The sequence below is a fragment of the Hevea brasiliensis genome, chromosome 9, assembly GCF_030052815.1.
Source record: "Hevea brasiliensis isolate MT/VB/25A 57/8 chromosome 9, ASM3005281v1, whole genome shotgun sequence".
Classification (NCBI taxonomy): domain Eukaryota; kingdom Viridiplantae; phylum Streptophyta; class Magnoliopsida; order Malpighiales; family Euphorbiaceae; genus Hevea; species Hevea brasiliensis.
The window spans coordinates 13229156-13256345 of NC_079501.1; the positions used below are offsets into that span (position 1 = coordinate 13229156).

A 27190-nucleotide genomic window follows, 5' to 3' on the forward strand; every position below is an offset into this window, starting at 1 on the left:
CTAACAAAATAAAAAAATATTGACTTTGTTTTTAATTGAAATAATTACAGTAACAAATATATAAACAATTGTTCGATTTGTGGTAAAATATTATACCAAACTAACTTATAATATATTTTTAAATTAAATTTTTTATAATTATTTTTTTAAAAGTAAATGTCAAATTTCAATAGAAGAAGTTGTTGAATTCAAATAAATTAAAATTCTATTAAATAATATAATGCTTATATTTATATAAAAATTGTAACTTTTTTAATTAAATTATCAATATGTGTTTATATTTAAATATAAATTTATTAAATTAAAATAATAATTCTATATTCAAAATATTGTTTTTAATTTCTTTTTATACATATTCACTATTTATTAAATTAAGATAACATTATAGTATTAAAAAATTAAAAAAGTATTATATTTTTTTTATAAATATTAACATTTTTAAATTTTTAATAATATATCATTTTAAAATAATAAATTAGTATTATAAATTATAATCATCCTTTAATTATGTTAATTTTATAATTATATTCAAACTTAATATATTCTGTTAATTATTAATTTTTAAATAATATATATTTATCTATTTAAATTTTTTTCTCATATATATATATATATAATTTGTTTTTTTATACTTTATACATAACTATATATTATTTAAAAATTTTAAATTTATATAATTTTAATATATATTGCATATTACTTAAATTTTTTTTTTTTATAAATCAACGAATATAAATTTTTTCTCTCGTTGAATTTTACATATATATATATATATTCAATTTTAATTAAAATCAATTTATATATTAATATAATAATTAAAAATTTTAGAAATATATTTATAATTAAGAAAAATATAAATTTATGTTATATGAAATATTTTTTAATAAAATTAGAAGAAATTAAATTAAAAGAAAATTTAAAAAACATTAATAAAAGAATTCATATGTTGGACTGATAAAAATTTATTTTTTTTTATTTTTATACGTCATTTCACCTGTAATTGTATTAAAATAATTTTATATAAATAATTATAAAATAAAGATAAAAATTTATTAGCATTTATTAAATTGTGATTCATATAAATAAAACACATTTTTATTAATGTAAATAATATAAATTGTAAAGGTATTTTTATAAAATTTTATTTAAAATTATATTATAATAAAAATTCAATTAAATAAATTTTAAATACAAGTAAAATTAAGAATTTTAGATTTATATAAATTCTTAAATTATATAAATAATTAAATTTTAAATCTTAAAAATTATAAATATATATAAATTCTAAAATTAAATTAAATAACAAGAAATATAACTACAAATAATGAAGGGTAATTTGATCAAAACTAATATTACCCCATTCATATATTTATATATCATATAAATAAAACATTGTCTTTCTTATTATTCTATATTTTTTTAATAATAATTAAATATTTTCTTACATAGATTAAAAACTACAACTAATATGCCTATTAAATAAATTTTCAAAAATTATAAAAGCATTCTTGTACCTTGAATTATTATCTGTTTAGGATTTCCAATTTTAAATTAAAAACTATAATAGAATTTTTTTATATGTATAAAATTTTAATATATATTATTGATATTAATTCATATTTATATAAATATATTTTTGTAAGTTCATATGTTTAGCTCCTATTTGTTATCTTTAAATTACACATTATCTTTTTACAAATCAATGTATATGCATTATTTTGTTGTTTCTCATTGTATGGGATGGATCATTCACAATGTAAAATGTTCCCTTTTACTTTGAAGCAATCATTCTTAATAATTAAAATTTGACTAGTAATCGAATTTGCAAATAACGTAAAAAAAAAAAAAAGTTGAAGGTATACTTTAATTCAATTTCATTTACTTTCATATTCATAAAAATACACTTTTCGTTTTCAAAATCAAATTTTCAAGTCAAAACAAAGTTATTTTGAAATGAATGAAATCGTACAACTATATGTAGTAATGATTACAAATTTAATTATTAACAACTCAAATCACCCTTAGCAAATTAAATTTGTCTCTTTTGTCAAAGGGACAAAATAAAAATATTAATACAATCACTTTTAAATCAATTATTGCAAGTAAAGAATTAAAACAAATTCTATCACTTCAGAATCTATTTTAAATGCATTAATTTTTTATTTAAATTAAATTCTAACATATTATTTAATTTTTCCAAATGGGGCGTATAAATTTCTGGACAAAATACAAAATAGATGCCCAAGAAGGTATGAAGCTTAGATTTCATCAATGGCATTATGAGCATAAATAAAAATTGTACAAAAATCAGTTAAAAAGAAAAAGAAAAAAAATATACAAACCCTCAAATGTCTCCAAAGTTATGCAGGGGCAACCTGTATGGGTGAAATGTCATCCTCCTCATTACCGCTAACGGGAATTTCTGCACCCTTCTCTTCCTCTTTAAAGCCTTCCTTAAATCTGTCATAGTTTGTAACTTCACTTGATTTGAATGGTCGTTCACCCAAAACTCGAACCAGATCATCTTGATGAAGAACCTCCTTTTCAAGCAACAACTCAGCAATCTCAGCCACTTGCTCTTTGTGTTCTTCTATAAGTTGGACTGTCCGTTCATACGCCTTGCCCACCCACTCTCGCACTTCACTATCAATAAGTGCCCCAGTCTTGCTGCTGTAGGGCTTGGACATCTCAAATGTATCTTCCCTTTGAGGGAAGGACAGGAGACCCACCTTGTCACTGAAGCCATACACTGCTACTTGGGCATAGGTCATCTTTGTTACCTTCTCCAGGTCATTTTGAGCTCCTGTTGAGATTTTCCCCAACAAAACCTGCATTTAGAAAAATAGAAAACGTCTAGTATTACATTAAGGCAAAGACATGCAACAACATTGTTCATTATGCTGTATATCATTTGTTCTTGGCTTAGTGTTTATCCATTTTCATTTTTTCTAGCTAAAAAGTAGCACCCGTGTGCAAAGTGAGATATGTGGTTAAATAAAATAGCAGATTAATACAATATATGATGCTACTTAAAAAGAAACTGTGCTTTTACTGTTCAGGCATATAACATTTCTAAAGCTCATTCTCAGTCCACAGAAAAAGATTCCTTAACATTACCTGCTCAGCTGCCCGACCACCAAGGGTCATGCATGTCATATCAAAAAGCTGCTCCTTGGTCAAAAGAAGGTTTTCATTAGGAACATATTGCGCAAATCCAAGTGCAGCAGTACCACGTGGAACAATTGTCACTTTCAAAAGGGGTTCTGCGTGTTCCAAGAACCATCCAGTAACAGCATGGCCTGATTCATGATAAGCAACAGTCCGGCGTTCCTGCTTGCTAATTACCTGCTTGGCATAAAAGGATGTTAAAAACATCTTACACACCAGTTCTTGAAAAAGAGGGGAAAAATCATCATATGATATGAAATATCCTTGCTAGCAAAGTGGATTTCTAGGTTAGATGGAAGTTCCTTCATTCTTTGCTTTATTATCAATAGCACTTAAAAAACAAAACAGAGAGAAGAAAAGAAAGGAATGCAAACACAGAATAAAGATGATTTACCTTGTTCTTCTTCTCCAAACCACCAATGATTCTATCTATTGCTGCCTCAAAATGTTCCATTGTGACCTGTGACCCTTCATTCCTAGCAGCAATTAGAGCAGCTTCATTACATACATTTGCAATATCTGCCCCAGCAAATCCAGGAGTGAGGGCTGCAAGCCTTTGAGAGTAATATGATGGCTCATGATCGAGTTTTATTTTTTTCAAGTAGATATTAAAAATCTGTTCACGGCCTTTAATATCAGGTTTATCAATGGAAATTTGGCGATCAAATCGGCCCGGCCTCAACAAAGCCTTGTCTAAAATGTCTGGCCTATTAGTGCCAGCAAGAACAACAACACCAGAAGTAGTTCCAAAGCCATCCATTTCTACCAACAACTGATTAAGGGTGCTTTCCCGCTCATCATTGGAACCTGAGAAGCCCCCACGCCCCCTCGCTCTGCCAATTGCATCAATCTCGTCAATAAATATAATACTAGGAGCACACTGCCTTGCTTCTTGAAACAAATTTCTCACTCTAGAAGGTCCAACGCCAACAAACATCTCCATGAAATCTGAACCAGAAATGGACAGGAAAGGCACGCCAGATTCTCCTGCAGTTGCCTTTGCTAGAAGGGTCTTTCCAGTCCCTGGAGGACCTACCAAAAGGGCACCTTTAGGAATTTTAGCTCCCAATTCCTCGTACTTCTTTGGGTTCTTGAGGAAGTGCACAAACTCCATGATTTCTTGTTTTGCCTCATCACAACCAGCAACATCTTTAAAGTAAACCTGGAGTAACAAAAACAGGGAAAAAAATGAATAAATAAATGAATAATTATTGAACATGACTTACAGAATCTCTGTGTAACATAGTGCCAAAGAACATCTTTATTGATTAAGAAAGAGTACTGCAAGAAACTAAAGTTTTAAAAAGCTAGATGGAGCGAAGCAGGCAATCATTACTGACAAAAGAAAGAGAGAGCTAACCTTATTTTTAGCATTTTTATCCACTTTGGTTACATGGGCCTTCCCTATGTTGAATATTCCACGACCACCCTTACCACCACCACCACCAACACCTAATCCACCTTGCATTCTCCGTCCCATGTACATAAGGGTTCCCAAAAGCAAGAGTGTTGGTGCAAACCTCATTAATTCTTGGTACCAAACCATTTCAGATACATACGTAACAGGAACATGGTCATGAGGATCTATCCCTAGTGCTTCTTGGGCTTCCTCTAACTTCTCCTCAAAAGATTCAACACTTCCAATATTGAAGTAGTATTTATATTGGCCCCCATGTCCTCTAGCAGGGGCACCATTAATGGGACCTTGCACAACATCGTCGCTAGTTTGATTCTGAGGTGAGCTCCTTACATACACTTTAGCAACTGATTTATTGGAAACAACTATATGGTCAACCAAACCTGGTTCCAGAAGCTTGTTTTTGAATTCTTGGAAACTAATCTGCCAAGAACAAAATTGAAAAGCACCTGAGAGAAAGAGTAGCTCAAGAAGTGATATGCACATCTACCATCTGTCTAACAGCAAGGATGTTTTGTATATTCTTTATTTTGTACCAGCCCAGTAATAGTGAGTTAAGTCATTAATTATTTTTTGCAAATTTAACTCACTCTATAGGCTTATTACATTAATGTCTTAAACAAGGCAAATCACTATCAAATACAGTATCTTGAAATAGAAGCATATAGAAACATTGTTTCATAAGATTTCACAAAATTTTAGAGCTGCTTGTGAGAACAAAAATCTAAAAGTGCAAAGTGGATGAAAATGAGCACGTTGTTGCATATATAAGGAGGCAGAAGAAATCAGAGTTTGGCACTTTGCCCAGCTTAAGATAGTTCAAATTGTGACTTAAATTCCCTATCATTATTTACTTCTGTAAACCATACCCAAAAAATAAGAAGCTGTTAGCATGCTAACAGTTATATTCATTAAATTAAAGATGAAGTGAAGCACATGATTAAAACATTGTAGGAAAGAAAATCAGATTGTTTACCTGTTGCTGTTCAGTAGGACCAAAAGAGAAGGAAGAAAGAAGTATCCCAATCACTAGTAAAGGGGTAAGTAAATTGAATTGCTTAATGAATGTTTTCTGAAAGTTCCAGTCATCATCGGCATTTGAATCATCTGAAATTGGAAAGGATGTTTAGAATTGGGGAAAAAAATTTTAGGTGCTCTATCAGAGACTCAACATTAAGCAAATGCCATAAAAATGCCCAAAACTCATGAAGATAGAGGAAAGCAGAGAAAAATGATATATTCAACTTCCAACACCATAAACTATGTCCACTCAGGCAGGGTAAAGACATGCATTTTTAACAAATTCTTCCCCATGTATAATATATATAGTGATAGTGCTCGCAGAAAATTGCATGTTGACCAGGAACCAAGATTTTCAAGGAGATTTAGTTCTTACTAGACTGCCATTTTCTTATGCAGAACTTGTAATATATGGATGACACAACATTATCCTTTGTCCAAGTTTCAAAAGCAAAACCCAAACCCACCAAAAAATTATGCTAGTTTTTGCAAGCTAAGCAGGTTGCCGTATTTCCTATTAACATGAAAAACTACCTAGTAGGCATATGACAATATTGTTTCCCTCCACAAGATGAAAACTGCAATCATAAATTAAAGAAAGGAAACAACAATAGGCTTGTGCATTCTGAAGTGAAATTTTGGCCACAAAGACACTACTTTCATTCACCACTTGCAACATTTCTCATTTAACTTAATAGCAAATTTACGAATACGACAGTGCAATCCAGCAATGAAAAGAACACAAGGTTAACAAAGCAACTGAACACTTAAAAAGTAAACTTGACCTTTGGATTCAGATTTCTGCTCATTCCCTTTCGGGACTTCCTTCTTTTCCTTGGGATAGAAGTTCTCATAATCTGCAAATAAATACCAAAACTAAGAGTAACTACACAACCAATGCCACCACAATCCAAAAAGTCCTCTAAAAGGTTTGGGAAAATAAAAAATAAAACCTCTTCCTTGACATAATAAAAAGGAGAAAATTTTGCTTACTCTTCTTCTTAGGAGCTTCGCTGGAGAAAAAGCGTAGAATTCTAGGGTTAGCAAGAAGGTAATTCAAATCGGATAAAGTAGATTTAGAGACAAACTCCTTATGAGCTCCAATTGAAGCTAAATATCCTCTCACAAACCCTAATCCTCCATCGAATCTATCTACATGCCCAACTCCACCTGCTCCTCCAGCCACTCTCGAAATCGCCGATCTCCCACCACCACCACCACGCAACACATTCTATCATTTAACAGCAAAAAGTAAATATACAAACATTCAAATAAAATTCAGAAAAACAAATCCATCACTTAAAAAAAAAAAAAAAACTTACAGCAGAACGAGAAGATCGAGCAAATGAACGATTGAGCTTAGAAAAAATCATGATATGAATAGTTAATGGTATTTTGGTAGAAGTATGAAATCGAGGAGTTTGGTTTTATGGATTTTAAAGGGAGGGAAATTTGAGGTCAAAGCGTTAGCTTCGCAATGTAAACTTGGGAAACAAGATAAAGCAGCCCACAGACTCCTTTGTTCAGAATTTTTCAGCTGATAATTAAAAAATAATAATAATTTGTTTAATATGTTTTTAAGGGCCAAAGTGTAATTTAATAATCACTAATAATAAATAAAAATAATCCAAAAATCTTTTAAAAAATAAAAGCCTTTATTTTTTTTTCTCTTTTAATGATTTTTTATTGAAGCATAATTTGTTTGATAGTAAAATTAGTTTTATTTTCTCCAAAAAAGTTTTTTTCTAATGGAAATTAGTTTTTATCTGAAAATAAAATAAAAATAATAATAATAGTCAAAAATGACCTCTAGTTGTCGGTGTAGTTACTGAAATAGACATAGAACTTTATGAGTTTTCAAAAAGAAAAGCTCATAGCTATTAAAGTGATTATATTTTAAGTTTCTCTAAATACAATTTATTGACCATAGTTTGAATCCAATGACTAAACTTTGAAAGATATATATTTTTTATTTATACATATTTAAATTATAATATGAATAATGTAATGAATTTAAATTGATGGAAGAAAAGTAATAATATATGGATATATTTAATAAAATTCTCACCAAATCAACTAGCGAAAGGCTACCATTTTTGTAATTTAATTTTAATTTTTTTGATATTTATGTTTTGATAACAATATATTAAAATTTTAGGAAACTTTTTAATAACAATATATTATGAAGGTGTTTGACTTGATTATTTTTAACTTTTAATGTGAAATGTATTTTTTTAATTTATAAATTAATTTAGAAATAAGTAGTTTAATATTTAATAAATTATTTAAAATCAACTTTTAAAATATTTAAGTGTTTGATTAAAAAATATTAAAAAGTAATTTAATTTATTAAAATGATTAAAAGATGATATATTATTTAGTGTTTGATTATTAAAATAAGAAAAATATCATATTTTAAAAAATTATTAGGACAATACAATATTTTACTTGATTAAAATATATTTTTAAAATAATTAAATAACTTATAAGTAATTGTATCTTATCTATAATTTTTGATATATTGATTAAAATATATTTTTAAAATAATTAAATAACTTATAAGTAATTATACCTTACCTATAATTTCTGATATATTTTAAGAATTTTTTTTATTTATAAATTAAATAAAATATTAATTTATTTATAATTTTTTATTTATAAATAAATTTAATCAATTTATAAGTTAAATTAAATCTTCTTCGTATTTATTTATAAATATAAATATATAAAAGAGAGAATATATATATATATATATATATATATATATATAAAAGTACATATAGTTTCAATTAGTAAATTAACTAGCCATTTTCTTTGCGCGCGTTATATAAATTATTTATTATTTTATTTTTTAAATTAAATTATTATATATTTTAATATTTTTTATTTTTATTTTTATAATCATGTTATAAAATTTTATTATGATAAAATTTTTAATTAATTATAATTTTATTTAAAGAGTTGATAAATAAATAATTTATTATTTTTATTTTTTAAAATTAATTAATATAATCATATATCAATAAAATTATCAATAAATTAAGAAAAAAAATTATATCATGACCATTTTTAAAATATAAATATTAAAATTTTTAGACTTTAATTGTGAGAAATATTTTTAAAGTTAATTTTTAAATTTATGAATAATTTTTTATTGAATAATATATATATATAATTTTTTAAAAAAATCACTATTTTTCTAAATCTAATTGAAAATTCATTTAAAAATTTATTATTTTTTAAATGAATTTTCAATTAGATTTAGAAAAATAGTGATTTTTTTTAAATTATATAAAATTCATTTAAAAAATTATTATTTTTTAGAGATATATAATAGTATGATAAACATAATTTTATAATATTTGAGATTATAACCTTAAGAATTTTAAAATTCTTAAAAGGTATAATAAAAAAAATTAGATAATTATTTTTTTATAAAATAAGATAATATTTAGTAATTGAAATTTGAAAACATTTGATATTCAATATGATAATATAATTAATATATAAAAAATATAAAAAAATTAAAAATAAAAGGCTTTGACAGATGGCAATTTTTTACTTCCTCACTAGTATGGGTAGCACGCTATAGTAAAGCCATTTGGACGCTATGATTATATATATATATATATATATATATAATCATATTACAAAATTTTTTTGATGATTAATGATAATTTTATTTAAAATGATGATAAATAAATAACTTATTATTTTTACTTTTTAAATTAATAACATTATCACATATTAATAAAATGATTAATAAAATAAGTAAAAAAATTATGTCATGATGATTTTTAAAATATCATTATTAAAATTTTTAGACTTTAATTATGAGAAATGTTTTTAAAGTTAAATTTTAAATTTATGAATAATTTTTATTGAACACTTATATATATATATATATATATATATATATATATATATATATATAATTTTTTTAGAAAATAATTCACCATTTTTCTAAATTTAATTGAAAATTCATCGAAAAAATTATTATGTTTTAGAGATATTTAATCAATATAATGAACATAATTTTATAATATTTAAAATTATAACCTTAAGAAATTTTAAAATTTTTAAAAGATATAATAAAAAGAAATTTAGATAATTATTATTTTTTATAAGATAAGATTTTAATAATTAAAATTTGAAAACTTATATTTTGTAACACCCCTAATTTTAAATTTATTATTTTATGAGTAAATATTAATATTTTAAATAATTTAAATTTTATGAAATTATTTGAAATTTTTTGAATTTTAGAAATCAGATTCGATTTTCTGAAATTATGAAACTTTGATAATTTTTAAAAATTAATTTAAAGACCATGTGGCAAAACTAAAAATATATTTGGACCATACATATTTTTCTGAGTTTTCTATAATTTTTTCGAAATTTTTGGGCCTCGTTTTCGGTCCCAAGATAGAGTAAAAATTTAAAATTTTGTATCATAAATCGAACCGACCGAATCGAACTGGACCGGATCCGACCGATCGAATCGGACCAACCTTCCTCCTTCTTTTCTTCTCTTCCCCGCGCGTCCCGACCCTTCTTTCTCTCTCTCCCGTTTTCTCTCTCCTCTCTCCTCCCCACGCCGGCCAGTCACTGCCCCAGCCTCCCTAGCTCGCCGGCGCACCGCCTCGCCCTTTACTCCTCGCCAGCCGCCGCCTGGAACGCCAGGAAAGGGAGCGTGAAGACCCTAGACGTGTAGCGCGCCGCTTTAGCTTTTCGGCCGATCCGGCCACCGATTAGGCCGAGTCTTGTGTCAAACACTATCTACACCTCGAGAGCTTTCTATAGACACTAAGAACACCAAAATTCATCGAGCGGTTTGCCCAATTTTTGTCTGAGAAGTTTTAGCCCATTTCGACTTTTGGGCTAAATTTCTCGCAAACTGTGAACCCCACAAGAAAACCGAGAGTACCAGAGCACTCCACTCGTCGAGAGCTTTGCGGCAATATAAATTTCGAAATTTTTCGATATCATTTTTTGGTGGGTCCCACGAAACTTCATAGTATTTTTTCGAGCATTAAATGAGTTTAGAAAATTCCCTAAAAATTATATACTAACCCCCGTGTTGTGGGCTTCGTGTAGGTACCTTCAATTCCCGAAAATTCGACAGTTGCCCGAGTCTGTGAATTTCCGGCCAGACAGATAAGGCTACCAAAAAAGTCTCAGAATTGGATCGAGATTTTGGCTACCCCACCGTTGTCAGATGCCCCGAGCGCGTCCCCGGAGTCAAAATCAGCATAGGTAAACCCGAACCTTACTTTTTCGTAATTTTCTAGTGCTTGAATGGGATTAAAAATCCATAAAATATTCATGGTAGCTCAGAAAATTATGATTCTTTTTGCATTAGCTTAGTAATATTGCTAAGGACTGCGGGCAAAGTTTTAGAATTTTTAGAGCTTATTTGAGTAGTTTTTGCAAAAATGGTCAATTATAAGGACTAAACTGTAATTTTACATATTGTGATTGATGACCGTTTGGATGGGCCTAGGAGGAGCTATGTGATATGATTGAGTTGTGGGTGTATGGTTTGTGGATATAGAAGTGCGTTTTAAGCCCTTTTGCAGGTTGGGTAGGTACTATGTATAGGCGAGACTCTGCCGGATTTTCGGCACAACTTAGGACATATTTGATATTTTTCTTAGTTTGTATTGAGTCAAATTTATTAAATGATTGTAATAAAATTGTCAGGTGAGCCGGGACAGCCTTCCTCCTCCACCCAGCCGCCACGGTGACTTCGGTTGAATCTGTGAGTAAAATATTAATTTTAATTGTAATTTCGATATTATTATATGTTCAAGCATGCCCATGTATCACTTATAAATATGTGTCTATGTAGTTAAACTCTAGGCACATTTTATGTTGCATTCACAACTGTTAAAGTGCATGGATGTTGTTGTGGTAATTTGGAGCAGTATACGTGAGTTGGCGTGCGTATGGTATGGTGTTGGCTATGGACAGGATGGGTAGACACGGCTTGAGATCTTCGCTGGGACCTGGTCCTTTAAGGTAGACATGGCTTGAGTTCTTCGTTGGGACCCCGATTTGATTTATTAAGCCAAAGTCCGGCTTGAGTTCTTCACTGGCACAAGTTGGATAAAGAGGGCTGTACAGGGAATCAGCTCCCATATGTGTATTATTTGACCTTATCGGGCGTGTGAATGCTCCATATTACCTTTTTGCTATTATGATGTAAAAATATTGACGATATTATATTTTACTCTATACGGTGCATTAGTTTTAGATAGTTATAGAGATTATAGTTAAAATTAATATTTTACTCTCTGAGTCAAACGCTTACTCCTGTTCATTATTTTTTTCTATGTTACAGGAGGATTATTGTTGTAGTTAACCTGCTTTTATTCTTCGCAGGTCGTTTATTTATGTTTGTGTAATTCTGTTAACTCCTATAATTTCTGCATGTGTTATAAATATTTATTTAATTTGGGTCTGTAATATAATTTGCTTGCTGGACCTGTAACCTTATTATATGCATTTATGTTGGACTAGATGAGGGAGCTGAGCTCCCATTTGACTTTATGTTATTATGAGTATGTGAAGGGTGAGCTAAGCTCCCCAATTGATTATATATTGTGTTTACAGGTCGAGTGAATCAAAAACTCTCAATTAAAAGGTCCATTTTATGGCCGGACGATGACAATGACAATTTTTTAAATGATCTTATTAGTATAAGTGATGCACTATAGTAAAATCATTTTGAAAGCAAAGGTGTATATATATATATATATATGTCCCGTTGCCCAACTTAACATTGTGATATTGGGCCATCACAGGAATGGGCTAGGCCCATGTAGTTCCGAGGAAGGAAGTTGTATTTGTTGATTGAAGCAAGGAAGCTTTTCCCTTTCCTCTCGTCTGAGTGAGGCCGTACTAAAACTGATGTAGAAACCTCCCCAATTCTCCAGAAGCTCACTGTCCTTTTATTTACTCAGCAATGGAAACTTCATCTTTTATACTTCACTCGAGAGCAATCCCTTTTAGTTTCGCTCGGGCAAACAGCGTCAACGACTATGGTAAGAAGAGAGTTTCTCTCAGACATTTCAACAAACACCTTCAATTGCATCGACGCGATATCAACTTTCAGTGTCATCAGGTCCACAAACCCAGCAAAAACTCCTTAAATCCTTCTTTTTCACTGTATCAGTCATCATCACGATTAAAATTGACGAGAAACCATTTGATATCTCCTGTCAAATGCTCTTACACCGGCTCTACAAGCACAGACTACCCACAAAACCACCCATGGCTGATGCGTCTGAAAAACCTCTCTCTTGATGAAGTGAAAACGACCCTTTTGCAATTAACTCCAGTTGATATCATCAAGTGGTCTGTTTTCTTCTCGATTGCAATTGCAGCCGCAAAGTGGACAGTGAATTTGCTCTTGGACCCATTTTTCTGGATGTATTTTAGCTGGACGTGGTTATTTTGGCCGTGGTTTGTGGCTATATCACTTGCGTTTTACGGGTTGTATTGCTTTTATAAACATTCGTTGGGTGAAGCGAGCATTTTTGAGCAACTTGCCCTTGTCACCTCAGTTTTTACTTGGCTAACCCTTGTGCCTCCTGCCCATTTCAATGGCTACCTCGAAGGATGGCCTTTTGTGTTCTTCTTTGTGTACCATTATTTCTTTTTCTTCAATGTTAGCGTGAGGAAACGTTTGTACGGAGATTATTTTGCTCGTCCACATGACCCCAAGTGGGATGTGAACCCACCCAAATGGTATCGCCTTGTCTTCTGTGTTGGTGTCATGGTTAGTCATTGGCTTGCAGCTTTTGAAGGGCCAGAGCTACACCTTATTCCTGGTGGATGGAGCAATGCGGGGATTTGGATTTTGATAGTGGTAACTTTGCTCATGCAATATAACTCGACACTTTACCTTGCCAAGTATTCAGAGAAGGTGGTGGTACCTACTGCTGTTGTGCAATTTGGGCCTTATAGGTGGGTCCGGCACCCAATATATTCTTCAACAATGCTGTTGTTTGCGACTTATTTTCTTGCACTTCGTGCTCCTTTGAGCTTGTTGTTTGTGGTAGCAGTATGTTTGATATATTATGCCCAGAAAGCAAAAATGGAGGAGGTTCTGATGATAGAGACTTTTGGCGAGAGATATTTAGAGTACATGAGCAAAGTTCGATACAAGTTCATTCCTTTAGTTTATTAGGGCAATCTCCAAGTATGCCATTGTTATGCAACGTGATCTATTTTGCAAGTAGATTTGTTTGAAACTAGAATGGTAAATGTTCAATTAAATAGTGCAAGTTTATTCATCATCATTATTCATGACTGTTGACTTTTCTCATTTCTTTTTCCTGAGGCATTTACTTTCACATAGTTGATTCATTCCTATGTTTGATATGATTCCTATGTTTAATATGATGCCTTGGTTTGTGGTGATTCCTTGGGTTCATGTAGGCTCATTTCCAGTAATTGGCCTACCAGACTATGGCTTTGTGATGCGGGTGTAATCTTTCTTCCGCTTCATACAAATTTTTCTGTTCCAAGGGCTTATTTCTAACAATGACCTTGATTCTAATCTGATCACATTATTTCGTGTGGAAATTAGTGAGGTTCTTATAACTCATTAGTTGGTATTCGTTTGTGGTTGTGCATACAAAAAGGATGTACAAGAGATAAAATTAAGCAAGAAACTAGCTTCACTTGACAGAGTCCTTTGATAAGCATGTTGAAATAAATTGAATTAGGAAGATTTGTCGTTTTTTGGGCTTTTTGGAAAGTTCAACCATGTTTTATTATGTGGCAGCTTTTGATATTCAAGAAACAAATGTCAGTTTAAGTGAAATAAGTAAGAATGAAAGCATTCTGTGGAAAGAAGTGGTAACAATAATTAAGGATGAAATGGATGTGAATTTGAATGTCTAAGAAAGTTCGGTCTGGCATTGGTTTTATTCTTCTTGTCACAAAACATTTGTCACTATCTAGTTTTGTATCATTTTGAATGTTTCCATCGTTCCTACTTGTGTTATACAAGGCTCTGAAAAAGCATAGTATTTATTGGGACTGCATTTTTAGCATCTGTTCAATCAACATACCTTCGTGCCTGCCCTCTTTATAAGAGAGAACTTAAATTCTTTAGTTTAAAGATATAATGTTGTTCATTATTGTTGGTAATGCACATGCCATATTCATGTAATGATTGAAAATTAAAAATTTTGTTCGAGCTCAGCTCCAAGTAAAAAATGGCCTCGTGGTGCATGAGGCTTCCCTCGTTGTGCAAGTAGTGGATCAAATAGTGTTTGTAATTAACGCACTTTAATCATTATTTTGAGCCGCTGGCATCAATTGATAGAGCAGTATACTTGAATAGGATTAGCTTTTTGGCTTGTGAAAATTGGTTAATTCATACAATAATTCTTGCTTTAGTGCTCATCTTCCCTTCTTTTTTCACCCTTTGGAGTTTTGAGCAAAGCATTTGCAATTTAGGCTGTACTATGTACCTGAAAACAAGTATTATAGGTATTTTTCCCCCCCTCTTATGGTGGTTTAAATGGAACAGTGAAAATGCAGGGAAGACTATATTCTTCAGTTGTAGAACAAAGTCTTGCTTAGGTTGATAATGATGGTTTGTCAAGTTAATGTATATTATTAAAGTGAGGACCTCATATGAGAATATTGAGATCATTGTGTAGCGAGAGAAGATTGTACAATGTACAGTTGAAGTGCATCTTTGAGAAGTTGGAACCAACTCTTTCACTGACAAAGATTAGAGATGTTGGTTGTTGTGTCTATAAATGAATGTGCTTGACCATAGTGGAATTATTCATGTGTGACGCTTTGAAGGTAATACTTTTACATGAGCCTGCAGATATAGGGTATGACAATGTATATTCTACATCCATCGGCTCATGCAAAGCAAAAACGTAGGATCACATATTTCTTTTAACAAAATTGGAGAATCTAATGTCTTTCCAATCAGATCACCAATCTCACCTGTTAAGTTTTCTGCATTGCACCGTCTGTCCCTCATCACTCACAGCTTGCCACCTCAACACAAAATAAGTTGCATTAGAAGAAACAAAGTTCAACAAACTGATATTTGACATTTCATTTGCCTTTACGAAAGAACAAGAAGAAAATTTACTAACATGTTATTGTTTTCTATAAAAATTACTGACACGTTCCCAATGACACTAGTCAGCAGTCACATTAGTGGAATTATTGTGAAGGTGTATAACATGTTATCTAAATAATTTGATATTCTAAATAAACATGTCAAATTAAGAAATTGTATGGCTTATAATGAGCAGAACACACCTGCAGTTGGATGATTTGACAATATAGGTTATATCCAAGAATGACAATTCTTTTGACAGTAAATTGATCATTCATAATGTTATACTTTTTCTTGGGGTGTGTGTGTGTCTGTGGTGCTTTAATTTTCTTGTCAAGACTTTTTATTGCCGTTTTAGATTGGTAGAATGAAAATGTTGCAGTTCTATATATGTTTATTATCAGCGCAAGAAAGTTTTTGTTATTTTTTTGCTAATTTTTTGTAAAGTTTAGGGATATACTCATTTTCATGCATACGTATCTTTCTTTCATTTGCTGAGGTCTGCTTTAACTTAGTTCTTTTACTTTCAAGTGTGCACGTTATAAAAGTTCATGAGTTCAATAACTGTTTTATGATCAAGGACTTATCCTGGAATCTATTGTGACTACAAAATTTTCCATCTACCTGTGCATTGGGCATCTTTTGAAAGGATGATAAAACTAATACGCATGATTGATTCTGTGAACTTAAATCGAATCTGAAGACTGAATCTAATCCCATCACATTATGATGTAAAGAGTTTAAAGTCTTGGTATCATTGCAGCATAGATGAATAGCAGTTTCCTAGTTGGCAATTAAACACTCTTCACATCTTCTTTGTGAAGAAACTCCTCTTTTAATGTCATTTTCGAGTTACCTAATTAACTCTCTGACTCTAATAGAAGCATGTACATTGATCTAACATAAATGTCACTGTCAGCAGGCCTCAATTTTCTGCAGCGTTGTAATTGCCCAAAAGTCGAAACAATTTGCTACTGTATGGCTTAAATTTTGTTCTTTTAAACTTACTATTTGTCTTGGAATTTTTATGCAATGTACTTGAGCCATGGACTTGTTGCATGAAATGGCTTCCTTTGTAATCCTATATGTAAGGGTTGCCTACCCCATATTTTCAGTTGTTAATAGGTCTGAAGACCAACATTATGAAACTCCCTGTGCCTAAAATGAAAGTTCCAGGAAAGGTGGAAGCCACCTCATCTCCACATGTGAAACGTATCAGCTCATCCTTGTTTTGCACCACATGTTGTAAACTTGCACTAGTAAAACGCAAGACCTCTTCTTATAAATTTCACTTGAAAAATAGTGTGGTTCTTTCTTCTGAGGGCAATTAAGCTAGATCACTTTCCTTGATGTCCTTTCAAATTTTCTCCATTTTTATGCACCGGCAAACAAAAGCAATTGGTCATCTTTTGGCTCCTTATATTTGCTAAACTTTCCATGTGGTTTATGCCATTTTTGAATCATTTCTGCAAATAATATTGATACAGGCTGGCTTGACAAATGCTAATTGTTTTAAACGTGTTGCTGGAAAGTTACCAGTTTTTTTTCAAAATCTGTTCAATTTAAGAACTTGAGTAACTAAATTTTCCCCATTTCAGGAAATTGGTAATGGCTTTCCTACAATTTATCTGTTGTCATGATAGATGAGTTAAGTGGCTATGATTCGGACGTGTTATTTGATATCATCACTTCACAATTTGAGAAATTTCAGAACACATGGAGATTCTTATCCAATAAGTTTTTCCATCTTGGAAATATATGTGGATAAGGATTTCCCAAAACATGCTTTACTTCGTGAATAATTATTTAATTATTACTGAAGGAATTGTGGAGCTATTTTCAGATCCATTGATTTCTGAATGGAAATTCAAGGTTTTCTTGTCAGTGTTTCTTGTTCTGCAATTGGAATCCATGTCTGTTGGGTATGCAAATAATTGTTGAGTGACCTATTACCTTAATTTTGAACCCTAAATTTTGTAAATGAATGCACTAAAGTCACATGAGGCAACTGCAAGGAACTTTTTTTTTTTTTTTTTTTTGATATTGGACAAGAATCAATTTGGTGATGGGAGATTAATTACTTTTTATTCATTGCACTTGCGGCATTAATCTGAGATAGAATTAGCTTGACCCAAATGAATATAGTTGATGTATTTATTATGTACATGCAAGTACACAAGTCTTAGTACTCCTTCCTTTATAGTTGTATATATGATTGGTATTATTGCATTTTGCTTGTAGTTGAGTTTCACCAGAGACAGATATCATAGGTCCTCAAATTCAACTGGCAATTGTGGTTAGCGCCACCAGAATTACTGGTTATGTCTTCAAAAGGTGTCTATTTTCCAGCTCCTAGCAAATTAGAGGATAAGTTTTTTAGGCATAGCTGCTCCAATCAGAGGGCAAGAAGAGTTTGATGTGACAAAGGGATGCGCATAGTTTTTGTGCAAAACGCATATAATCAAATGGGTGATGATCGTGAATCTGTGTTCATGCGAATGCAAAGTTTTGATGTGATTACCATTCTTTGAAGCAATTCCATTGGCTGGTCCATTGTATTGTACCGAAGGATCAAGTCAAGCTACGAAACATGATGGGATGGGACGTGTATAGTAAGGCATTTCAGTCTTTACTCATCTCGTACATTTTCTATGAGAATGCATTCCAAATTTACAATTGATTAAATGTTCTGATAGTCTGACGTGGAATTCTAGCGTGCACACCCGCTCATGCCACGTGCCAGGCACCCAATTGCTTATCTTGGCAAATGTTATCCCAGGAATCGTTGTACACCACCCAGAGAAAGGGGAGTGAAAAAATCTAATGAACCTTGATAGCTACATGATTCACATTCAAAGCCTCACAAATTTGATCTTCAAACACACAATTTTAATCCAATAGCACCAATTCAAAAGCACTTTGCTTTTTCTTTTCCTTTTCCTTTTTGTTTCCCTTTTCTTCTTTCTTTCTTTTTTTTTTTTTTTTTTCTTTTTCCTACACAGAAACGTTCCACACTGCATATTACATCAAGAAATGGGTGATTTGCATGCTTTCGACATTGACTTGTTGCAGACCCAAACCAAGCTTCCGCTAACAAAAACTAGACAAATCCCAGTACCCAATAGTACATGATTAAAGGATTTCCACCAACAAACTGGACAACTAAAAAGAAAACATGAAAGATACTCAAGAAGGAGAGTATTATGTTACTTTTGGCCCCACTGAACACTAAGAGTTTGAAGGATTCAATGTGTCAATTTGTTCCTAGGCCTTGGTGTTACCCTTATAGGCAAGCCCCTCTTGGGCACAGGGAAAGGACCATATTGTATTCCATCCTCGTCTTCCATGGCTTTCCATCTGCACCCAAAAACATCATAAAATGAGTAATATACATTTCATTATTTAATTTGAGATATTGAGTGTTAAATTATTGGATTATTGTTAATTTGATGTGCTGATTAACTCAATGCGACAAGCATAATCCAATTAAATTACATATTCAAACATTTCTGAACATGATCATTATATAAAAACAAAAACCATTGAATCTATTTGGACATATATGTTTACAGTAATACAAGTCACATGAATCACATCTCTTCAGAGAGGCATAGAATGGTATCTTGCTTTGAAAATGAAATTAAGACAATAAAATTATATATATATAAATAAATAAAGATGACAAATCAAGAAATGATGTGGAGTCTAATGTGCAGAGCAAAGCTGTGGTGTAAAGTAAACGCAGAATGGTGACACATCATCATTACATTTGTCACATTAGCTTGATTTGAAACAATATAGCTGGCAAACTGCGTCGTTTTACTGTAGAGTGTGATTGTATGCATCTATTGCCCACCTAAAAATACATTTCCATGAGATATGCTTTAAATTGGTTGATAAAGATCAGATATCCGAGGAAGGAAATGAAATTATTTATCCTTTTAAGCATCAGTATGATGGGGACATGACTATGGAAATTTCAGAAAGAGCTATACCTTAACCAAATCAAAATCTGAGGATAGGGATGTGTAAAATCTACTTAGCAATTGATCATGTCCTAGCTTGTTTCTTTAAAAAAAAAAAAAGGTTTCCATGTGTAACCAACCTATCACTATGATTCATTCTATTGCTTTAGAGCAGGAATAAGCATTTGAATTACTAACAGATAACACCCAGAAATCAAGCGGCCAAATATTATACGATCACCTCCTCTCCTATGTAGCTCATGGACCTACTTTGAATGGGATGTGTTGCAAATTGTTGAACTAATGTATCATGCATGGAGATACCTAGTTTTTCTAGCTACACCCTACACATTTCTTTTTCAAAACCCTCAAAGAAATAGCTTTTCATTGAGACTAAGGATCTTCCACAGCCCAAGGAACACCCAAGAAAGGACCACCACCACCACCACCACCACCATCACTATCACAGCTCCTCAGTTGACTAGAGAGTCTTACAAATTATCTTTTATCAAAGCCATAACGTGGTTCCATCTATACCTTCCATTTCAAATTAAATTGTATGTGATTCATTTTTAATATAATTTAAAAACCGATAGAGTACCCGTTTCATATATAGTATAATATAATTAGCAAAATTTTAAAAAAAAAATCTTGATTTCGAAGACTTTGTACATCCTTAATTTGATGTGGTCTTGAATGTGTGTGTGTGTGTGAGAGAGAGAGAGAGAGAGTGAGAGAGTGACCTGTAAGTGACAGTGAGGTGGTGAAGAAGAATGAGCATCTCAAGCTTGGCTAGCTCACTGCCTGGACAGGAGTGGACTCCATTGCCAAAGGGCATGTACGTATTAGGTCTTGGTGGCACCTGCACCATCACATAAAAAAAAAAAAAAAGAAAAAAAACTTTAAAATTAAAGGCAATAGAATAGAAATTATTTATTTTCCCATTCATAATTCCCAAAATTTCTACTGTTCTAAGGACTCTGTTTGGAAGGACTAGCGCTGTTGAGGCAGGGCACTTCTGCTTTAACTAGTGATTAACTGCTAATTATTATAATTAAAAAAAACAACAACAAAAACAAGCTGACACTCATTGCACTGTTACAGCGTTAATTTGCTACCCTACAAAAGGAGGTCACGTGATCTGATATCGCCCAGAAGTGACCTAAATAGAGGGCAGACTGAGATGAACAAAAAAGAAAAGGACACAACCTCCAGACATAATCTAAGCATTGCTAACCTTATATTTGTGTTGCATCCAAAAGAACATGATGACCCTCTTGATGAAATGGGTCAGTAAGTGAATAATGTGGATATGGACATGCATAAATACATGTGAGGATTAGTCAAGGCCTCACCTCGAATCTTGATGGGTCAAATTTTTCGGGCTGAGGGAAGAAATCTGCACAGTGATGAATGCTTCTAAATAGAGGCAGAACCTTCCAGCCTCTTGGGATAAAGTAGCCTTCAAACTCCACATCTTCCACAGCTTCTCTGAATGTAAATGATAGTATACTTGCGATTCTTAGAGTCTCTTGAATCACCTGAAAAATGACATTTTCTTTTCTTAGTAAACAAGCATAAACCTTTAATTTAATTCTATATTATATAATTTCTGCTCAGTAAACTGGACATCAGTGAAATATAACATGTTCACTTAAAATTTTAATAAGGAAATATTTTTATATGACTTTCAAGATTTTGTGTGCTAAACGAATAAATTAGAAAGTGATTAACATATAACACTTTAAAAGAGTCAAAATTGATTATTATTATTATTATTATAAATAACTAAGTAAATGATGCTCAATTTTAATTCATAATATAAATTTTGGTTTAAACTCAGTCCATTACAGATTTAAGATACAAGCATATGTAATACATATATTTAATAGATGAGTTCTACTATATATATATATATATTTATTTTAAATTTATGATAATTCAAATTTAGACAAAAAAAAATTAATACTTTTAATTACATCTCATTTGATATATTTTATAAAAGTTCAACTATTTAACCTGTAAAATTGATATATAACTGAATCTAACTTACATACTTAGACTTTTGTTAAATTTTTATAAAATTTAGAAATTTAATAGTACCACTTTATTAAATGAAACACAATTAAATATAAGAATGTTAAATGATTTTTAATTTTTTTTTCAATTTAATGATGAAAATAAATAAAATAAAATAAAATAAAATTGATGATAACGGTATTGACTTTGCACAGTTTTATAAGGATAAGAAATGAGATTTTGGGAATTGAAAGAGATAATATTACAAACCCTGCTGGTCAATGGCATGCGCCTCGTATCATCCCACGTAAGCCTACGATTTGCCTCAATTATTTCCCGTCTAATTCCTTCCTGTTCACTCTGAATACAAAATAAAAATTAAAAATTTGATTGCCATGGAATAATTATATCAAATATTTATCGGAACAAAGATTTTATTACCAGTATTTTCTTGCACCAATGATTGGATATTAATAATAATAACAATAATAAAGAATTTACATAACAGTGAATTACTGCGATTCGTGATGTGATCTTACTGTAATAGAAGTACAAGTCGATAGAACGAAAAAAAAAAAAAAAAGAATAATAATTACCGTAACAGCTTCTAATAGATCCTGATTATCATGCAAGTACTTAAGGACCCAAGTTAGGACACTAGCAGTTGTATCATGAGCAGCGAAAATGACGCCAATTATATTATCAGCAATTTGAGAGTCATTTAGCTTCTCATCTTTAGCTCCTAATAGAACTCCAAGAAGGCCTCCTTCTTGTTTCCCACTTTCCCTTCTCTTCTCTATCAATCTTCTCAAGGTCTCATTGAGTTGTTTCCTTGCCTGCTTTGCCAAACAAATTAATCAAGAAACACAATGTATCAATCGCAGAGGACAAAAAGAGTTGCCAAATCGAAGTGGGCAATGTAGGAGCTTAGGTTGTTTTTTATTCATACCTTCATTGCCTTGTGGAAGGGAGTGCCTGGTAAATCCAAAGGCATAGAATTATAACCCTTTTCTAGGCAGCGATATAGATGTTTGATTCCTTCCATTTCCAAGTGTTGGTTTTCTCCAAAGACAGAAATCATTGCCACATCAAAAGCATACTAGATATAGGGAGAGAGAGAGAGAGAGAGAGGGAGAGAGGCAAAAAAGGAAACAAACTTTTATGGTTGGAATATTAAAATGAGACAAAATTATCATGCAATAAAAGATAAATTTGGTTATTTTACCCTCTTCATTTCCTGCAAAGTGTTAATGGTGGCATATTTCCAAGTGGGAAGAAATGCCAAAACAATCTGTTCAATCTCTGAGACAGAACCTCTTATTGCAGACGGAAGAAATGAGGCCTGTACCAACTTCTTGAGCCTTGAGTGGTAAGCCCCTTGTTGAAAGAAGAGAGCTTCAGGTCCTATCATTTTCTCTTTACTTGTTGGATATGTTGGCTTGAACAAATGTGCTCGTGTCACTAGAACAACTCTTGCTGCTTCTGGGCTTGAAATCATCACACAAGGGCATCCCAATATGTGGGTCTTAAATATATTCCCAAACCTACATATAAATAACGACCCATCAACAATATATGAAAAATGGGCTCTCTCTCTCTCTCTCTCTCTCTATACATATATATGTTTTATTCGTGTGTTACCGTTTTTGCCTTTTGGAAAAGAAGGAATTGGGGTTCTCAGTGTAGAGCTTGAGGGTCTCTCCAATATAAGGCCAACCCATAGAGCCAGGAGGAAAGCGTTTGTCTTTGGAGTGGTGCCATTGGAGAAAAAGAGGAAGAAGCAAAAGAATCAAGAATGACCACAACAGAACTGGTATCAACATCACCATCATCAACCTCCTGAGATTGAAAAGTTTGTGTTGACAATAATAATAGTAATAATAATCTGCGTGGTTATACAATAGAAAAAGCAAAAAATGAACAACACCAAGGACAGGAAATAAAAAAAGAAATAGAGAGGTGGCAGAGCCTAACTTGAACAAGTGCTACGACTGTAAATGAGGAGGAATCAATAGAACCACGAGGTGGTGGTGGTGGGGCTTATATGGAGTTGGGAGGGTGAGGGAAAGAGATGAAATAGGTGACAGGCGTCACCACTTTTATGGGAACATCTTGCTCTCACCTCACCTCACCTCACCGAGTGACCTTCCCACCTCTTTGAGATATATATATATATATATATACACACACACACAGAGTTATAGTTCTCTGTTTATTTCACCAAATAATGGTCATTGCTTCTCTTTTGACCCGTTTATTTGGGTCGATGAGAGGCACACGCCACACGCGCCTTTGAAGGCCATCTAATTTTGTGAGACGAACTTGTGCAATTTTAAGCAATACTCATTATCATATAGAGAGAGGATAAAAAATATAATATAAGGATTAAATTCATGTGTATAAGTCATTAATCTGCGTGGACTTGTCAATGTTGGACTAATCGTTTAAGTCACAAGCATAATGTAAGGGGATGTTCTCATAAAACTAATAGAAGAAGAGAATGAAAGAAGTCGAGGAATTTTAGGACACAGATGAATGAAAGTGAATTGTACGCTCGAAGTTTGGAGCGCGGTTGTGTCCCTCAAAGCAGGAGGAAAGAACATCACATTCCCCGCGGTGATTACCTCAAAGGCATCGTCATAATGTCAGCCCGGCCCGGCCCAGCCCATCCAAGCCAATGTCCATCGTGACTCGCGACCCTGACCAGGTTACTATGGGACTTGGGCTCACACGTGGTGCAATCCTAAGTGTATTCCGTATTTCTATGCTCTCTTTTCCTGGTCGGTACTTTTCGCATCACTACCACCATAACAACCGACCCTCCCACCCCTTTTTCTTCTGTAGTTCTGTTGCTTTTAAGTTGGTGCCTCGCTTAACTTACTCTATTTTTTCTTAGAAAAAAAAAAAAAAAGATAAAAGTGCTCTTTTATTGTCAAAATTCACTCTAATTTTATGAGTTTTTACATATAATTTGTTAAGTTAGCCCATTATTCCTTTGTAATAAAAGGGTGATGTGTTGGTTTTGGACTTTGAAACGTTGCCTTATTTTTCCAGCGCATGACCTATGTATAATCCGTACTACACATTTCTTCCTCTTCCTCATCTAGTAAACTCCGCAGTTGAATGCGCTGTGTGGGCAAGAGTTTAATGGAGGCGGCCGCAACAATATCCCAACACGTTAGCCCCCTAGATGGACTTTCCAAAGAGGGCTCCATGCCATCTGGTCGCCTCTGATCTACCCAGCTGGCTCTTTTTCTTGGGATCACCGCCTGCTTTTATTGCAAGAATTTTTACGTGGAGGTTGTTGGTTGGGTAGCTTTAACAATCGAAAGATATTTCCGTCTGCTTTCTAATCCTTGTTGTCATACTACACGTGGCATGTGATCATTATGACGGTATTTTAACGGACCCACTGTATCTTGGGGATGATCAATACAGATTGCAAATTTCAAGAAAATTCAACGTTAATGGGCTCCTATGAAATCTGAATTTGACGTATACATAATTAAATTGTGACGTGCCGCATCAGATCAATCATCTTGAGTTCTATTTTTCTCTGTGCATGTGTGTGTTGGTGTGTGTAAAACGAACTAAATGAGACAATAATGAAAATGGAAAGCATACGAGGGGAAGCTATTCCCCATCATATCTTTCATTTTATTGATAATGTATTAATTTAAAAAGGGTAAAATAGTATTTTCATAAAATTAAATATTTAATTTTTATATTTAAAAAATATATTATTTAATTTATATATTATATTTTTATTAAACTATTTAATTATTTTATTAATTTTTTTAATTAATTAATACTAATCAAATTACTATTTTATCACTCTATTTTAATAAAAATAATTAATTAATTTCTATATTTAAAAAAAATATATTAATTAATTTTTATAATTTAACTCTATTAATTATTTAATTTTATAATATTTTATATCTAAACTACTCTAATCCTTTCCTCATTATTTATCTCTTTTCATATTTTTTCTCCATTGCATTTACACCATTTTCTCTTGCATTCTCTTTGTTTTTCTCATCTACAGATAAAAATAGTATAAATTGTTTACAAATTAATTATTTTCCTTCAATTTATAAGTAATAAAAAAAATTATTTTCTAATAGAGAAAACACAAAAATAATATCAAGAGAATTAAAATTTTTTAAAAAATATAAATTTAGATTTAGAATCTACATAATAAAATTTTTATTTTTATATAAAGATATATTTTTCATAATACATGAACTAACTAATTAGTTTCTGTAAAAAAGATAGATTAAATAATAATATTTTTTAAAATATAAGAATTAACTAATTAATTTTTTAAAATAGATAGATAAAATAGTAGTTTGAATAGTATGAATAATGAAAATTTAACAAATATATTAAATAGTTTAATTAAAGAAAAATATAAAAATTAAATAATATATTTTTTAAAATATAGAGATTAAGTAATTAATTTTATTAAAATATATAGATTAGATAATAATTTAAATCAATGATATATATTTAAACCATATCCATAAATAATAATACACTTTTTATATTATTCCTACTATTTCATGATTTGGTTCAATCTCTTATATATTATAAATAATTGGGTGTTTAATTTTAGTCAAGCTTAATTGCTGTTAGGTTGAATGGAAGATCATATTATTGAAAAAAGAAAAGGGAGAAAGCAAAGTTGCCATGTTTGCGTAAAACAAAACCAACCCATAATAATTCAATTTTATCTATAAAGTACTTTACATATTTTTAGGGGATTAAAAACTTAAAATCTTGTTTGATTTTGATGAAACTATGTCCACATGTACTTCTTTACTTATAACTTCTAATTTATTTTAAATAATTTTTTTTAAATAAATAAATAACTAAGTGATAAGTAAGATTTCTTTACTTATAACTTCTGATTTATTTTAAGTAGTTTTTTTTAATATTAATTTACTTACGATTTTTTATTTATGAATAAGTTTAACTAACTTATAAATAAATTTAACCGACTTATAAGATAAATTAAACACTCTCTTAATGCCTTACGTGCCCATTAGTCAAAGGGGGAAAAAAATGATATTATTTTATTTAAAATCAAACAATTAGAGTGAACAAAATATGGATGTATAATGTGTGCCTTAGCGAGGGTATAATTTACGTATTATGCCGCATTTGGGTTTCGGCTTTGGACCATAAAATTCGGTTTCTAAGAGTCTAGCCCATATATTTTGAGCCTTACATAACATCCATCTTGTCAATTCCTTAAAATGGATGGTCAGATTCAAAATTGGCAATAAATTAATTATTTTAAAAATATAGATAAAACTAATTTCTCTTGGAGTGCCCAAGAACATTCTCATATTTCTTTCCATTCGAGTTTCTACCGTCGGCAACATTTTTATTAAATTTTATCACAGCTACTGTTTAAAGTATACATATAAATTTTAATTTTTATAAATAAATTTTTATGAATAATTATTTATATATATATAATTTTTTTTAATA

At 31.3% G+C, this 27190-nt stretch overlaps 3 protein-coding genes across 3 annotated transcripts; 1 reads left to right on the top strand and 2 right to left on the bottom strand.

Moving 5' to 3' along the window:
* Window positions 1-2250: 2250 nt before the first annotated feature.
* Window positions 2251-7125, bottom strand: LOC110636948 (ATP-dependent zinc metalloprotease FTSH 10, mitochondrial). Its single transcript, XM_058152999.1, has 8 exons — window positions 6928-7125; window positions 6599-6836; window positions 6391-6462; window positions 5562-5692; window positions 4529-5008; window positions 3563-4330; window positions 3118-3345; window positions 2251-2828 (listed from the first exon to the last, which is right to left on the bottom strand). Exons 1-8 carry the CDS (start codon window positions 6976-6978, stop codon window positions 2361-2363), a joined length of 2436 nt encoding a protein of 811 aa, XP_058008982.1. The 5' UTR covers window positions 6979-7125; the 3' UTR covers window positions 2251-2360.
* A 5337-nt stretch (window positions 7126-12462) lies between these two features.
* On the top strand, window positions 12463-13918 carry LOC110636970 (uncharacterized). The gene has a single exon (XM_021786880.2). It carries the CDS (start codon window positions 12573-12575, stop codon window positions 13797-13799), a length of 1227 nt encoding a protein of 408 aa, XP_021642572.2. The 5' UTR covers window positions 12463-12572; the 3' UTR covers window positions 13800-13918.
* Window positions 13919-18528: 4610 nt separating this feature from the next.
* On the bottom strand, window positions 18529-23859 carry LOC110636999 (abscisic acid 8'-hydroxylase 2). Its single transcript, XM_021786917.2, has 9 exons — window positions 23666-23859; window positions 23333-23530; window positions 22917-23235; window positions 22641-22790; window positions 22288-22527; window positions 21962-22051; window positions 21028-21213; window positions 20416-20534; window positions 18529-19064 (listed from the first exon to the last, which is right to left on the bottom strand). Exons 2-9 carry the CDS (start codon window positions 23521-23523, stop codon window positions 18953-18955), a joined length of 1407 nt encoding a protein of 468 aa, XP_021642609.2. The 5' UTR covers window positions 23524-23530; window positions 23666-23859; the 3' UTR covers window positions 18529-18952.
* Between the last annotated feature and the right edge of the window lie 3331 nt (window positions 23860-27190).

Excerpts from the sequence above, each read along its gene's own strand:
- LOC110636948 (XM_058152999.1), bottom strand. The coding sequence starts at position 6,978 with ATGATTTTTTCTAAGCTCAATCGTTCATTTGCTCGATCTTCTCGTTCT. Across the intron at positions 5,009-5,561 it reads GTCCTACTGAACAGCAACAG|ATTAGTTTCCAAGAATTCAA; the intron begins GTAAACAATCTG and ends TGTTCTTGGCAG. Across the intron at positions 2,829-3,117 it reads GTGGTCGGGCAGCTGAGCAG|GTTTTGTTGGGGAAAATCTC; the intron begins GTAATGTTAAGG and ends TTCTAAATGCAG.
- LOC110636970 (XM_021786880.2), top strand. The coding sequence starts at position 12,573 with ATGGAAACTTCATCTTTTATACTTCACTCGAGAGCAATCCCTTTTAGT.
- LOC110636999 (XM_021786917.2), bottom strand. The coding sequence starts at position 23,523 with ATGATGGTGATGTTGATACCAGTTCTGTTGTGGTCATTCTTGATTCTT. Across the intron at positions 23,236-23,332 it reads TTTTCCAAAAGGCAAAAACG|GTTTGGGAATATATTTAAGA; the intron begins GTAACACACGAA and ends ATTTATATGTAG. Across the intron at positions 19,065-20,415 it reads CACCTCACTGTCACTTACAG|ATGGAAAGCCATGGAAGACG; the intron begins GTCACTCTCTCA and ends TTTTGGGTGCAG.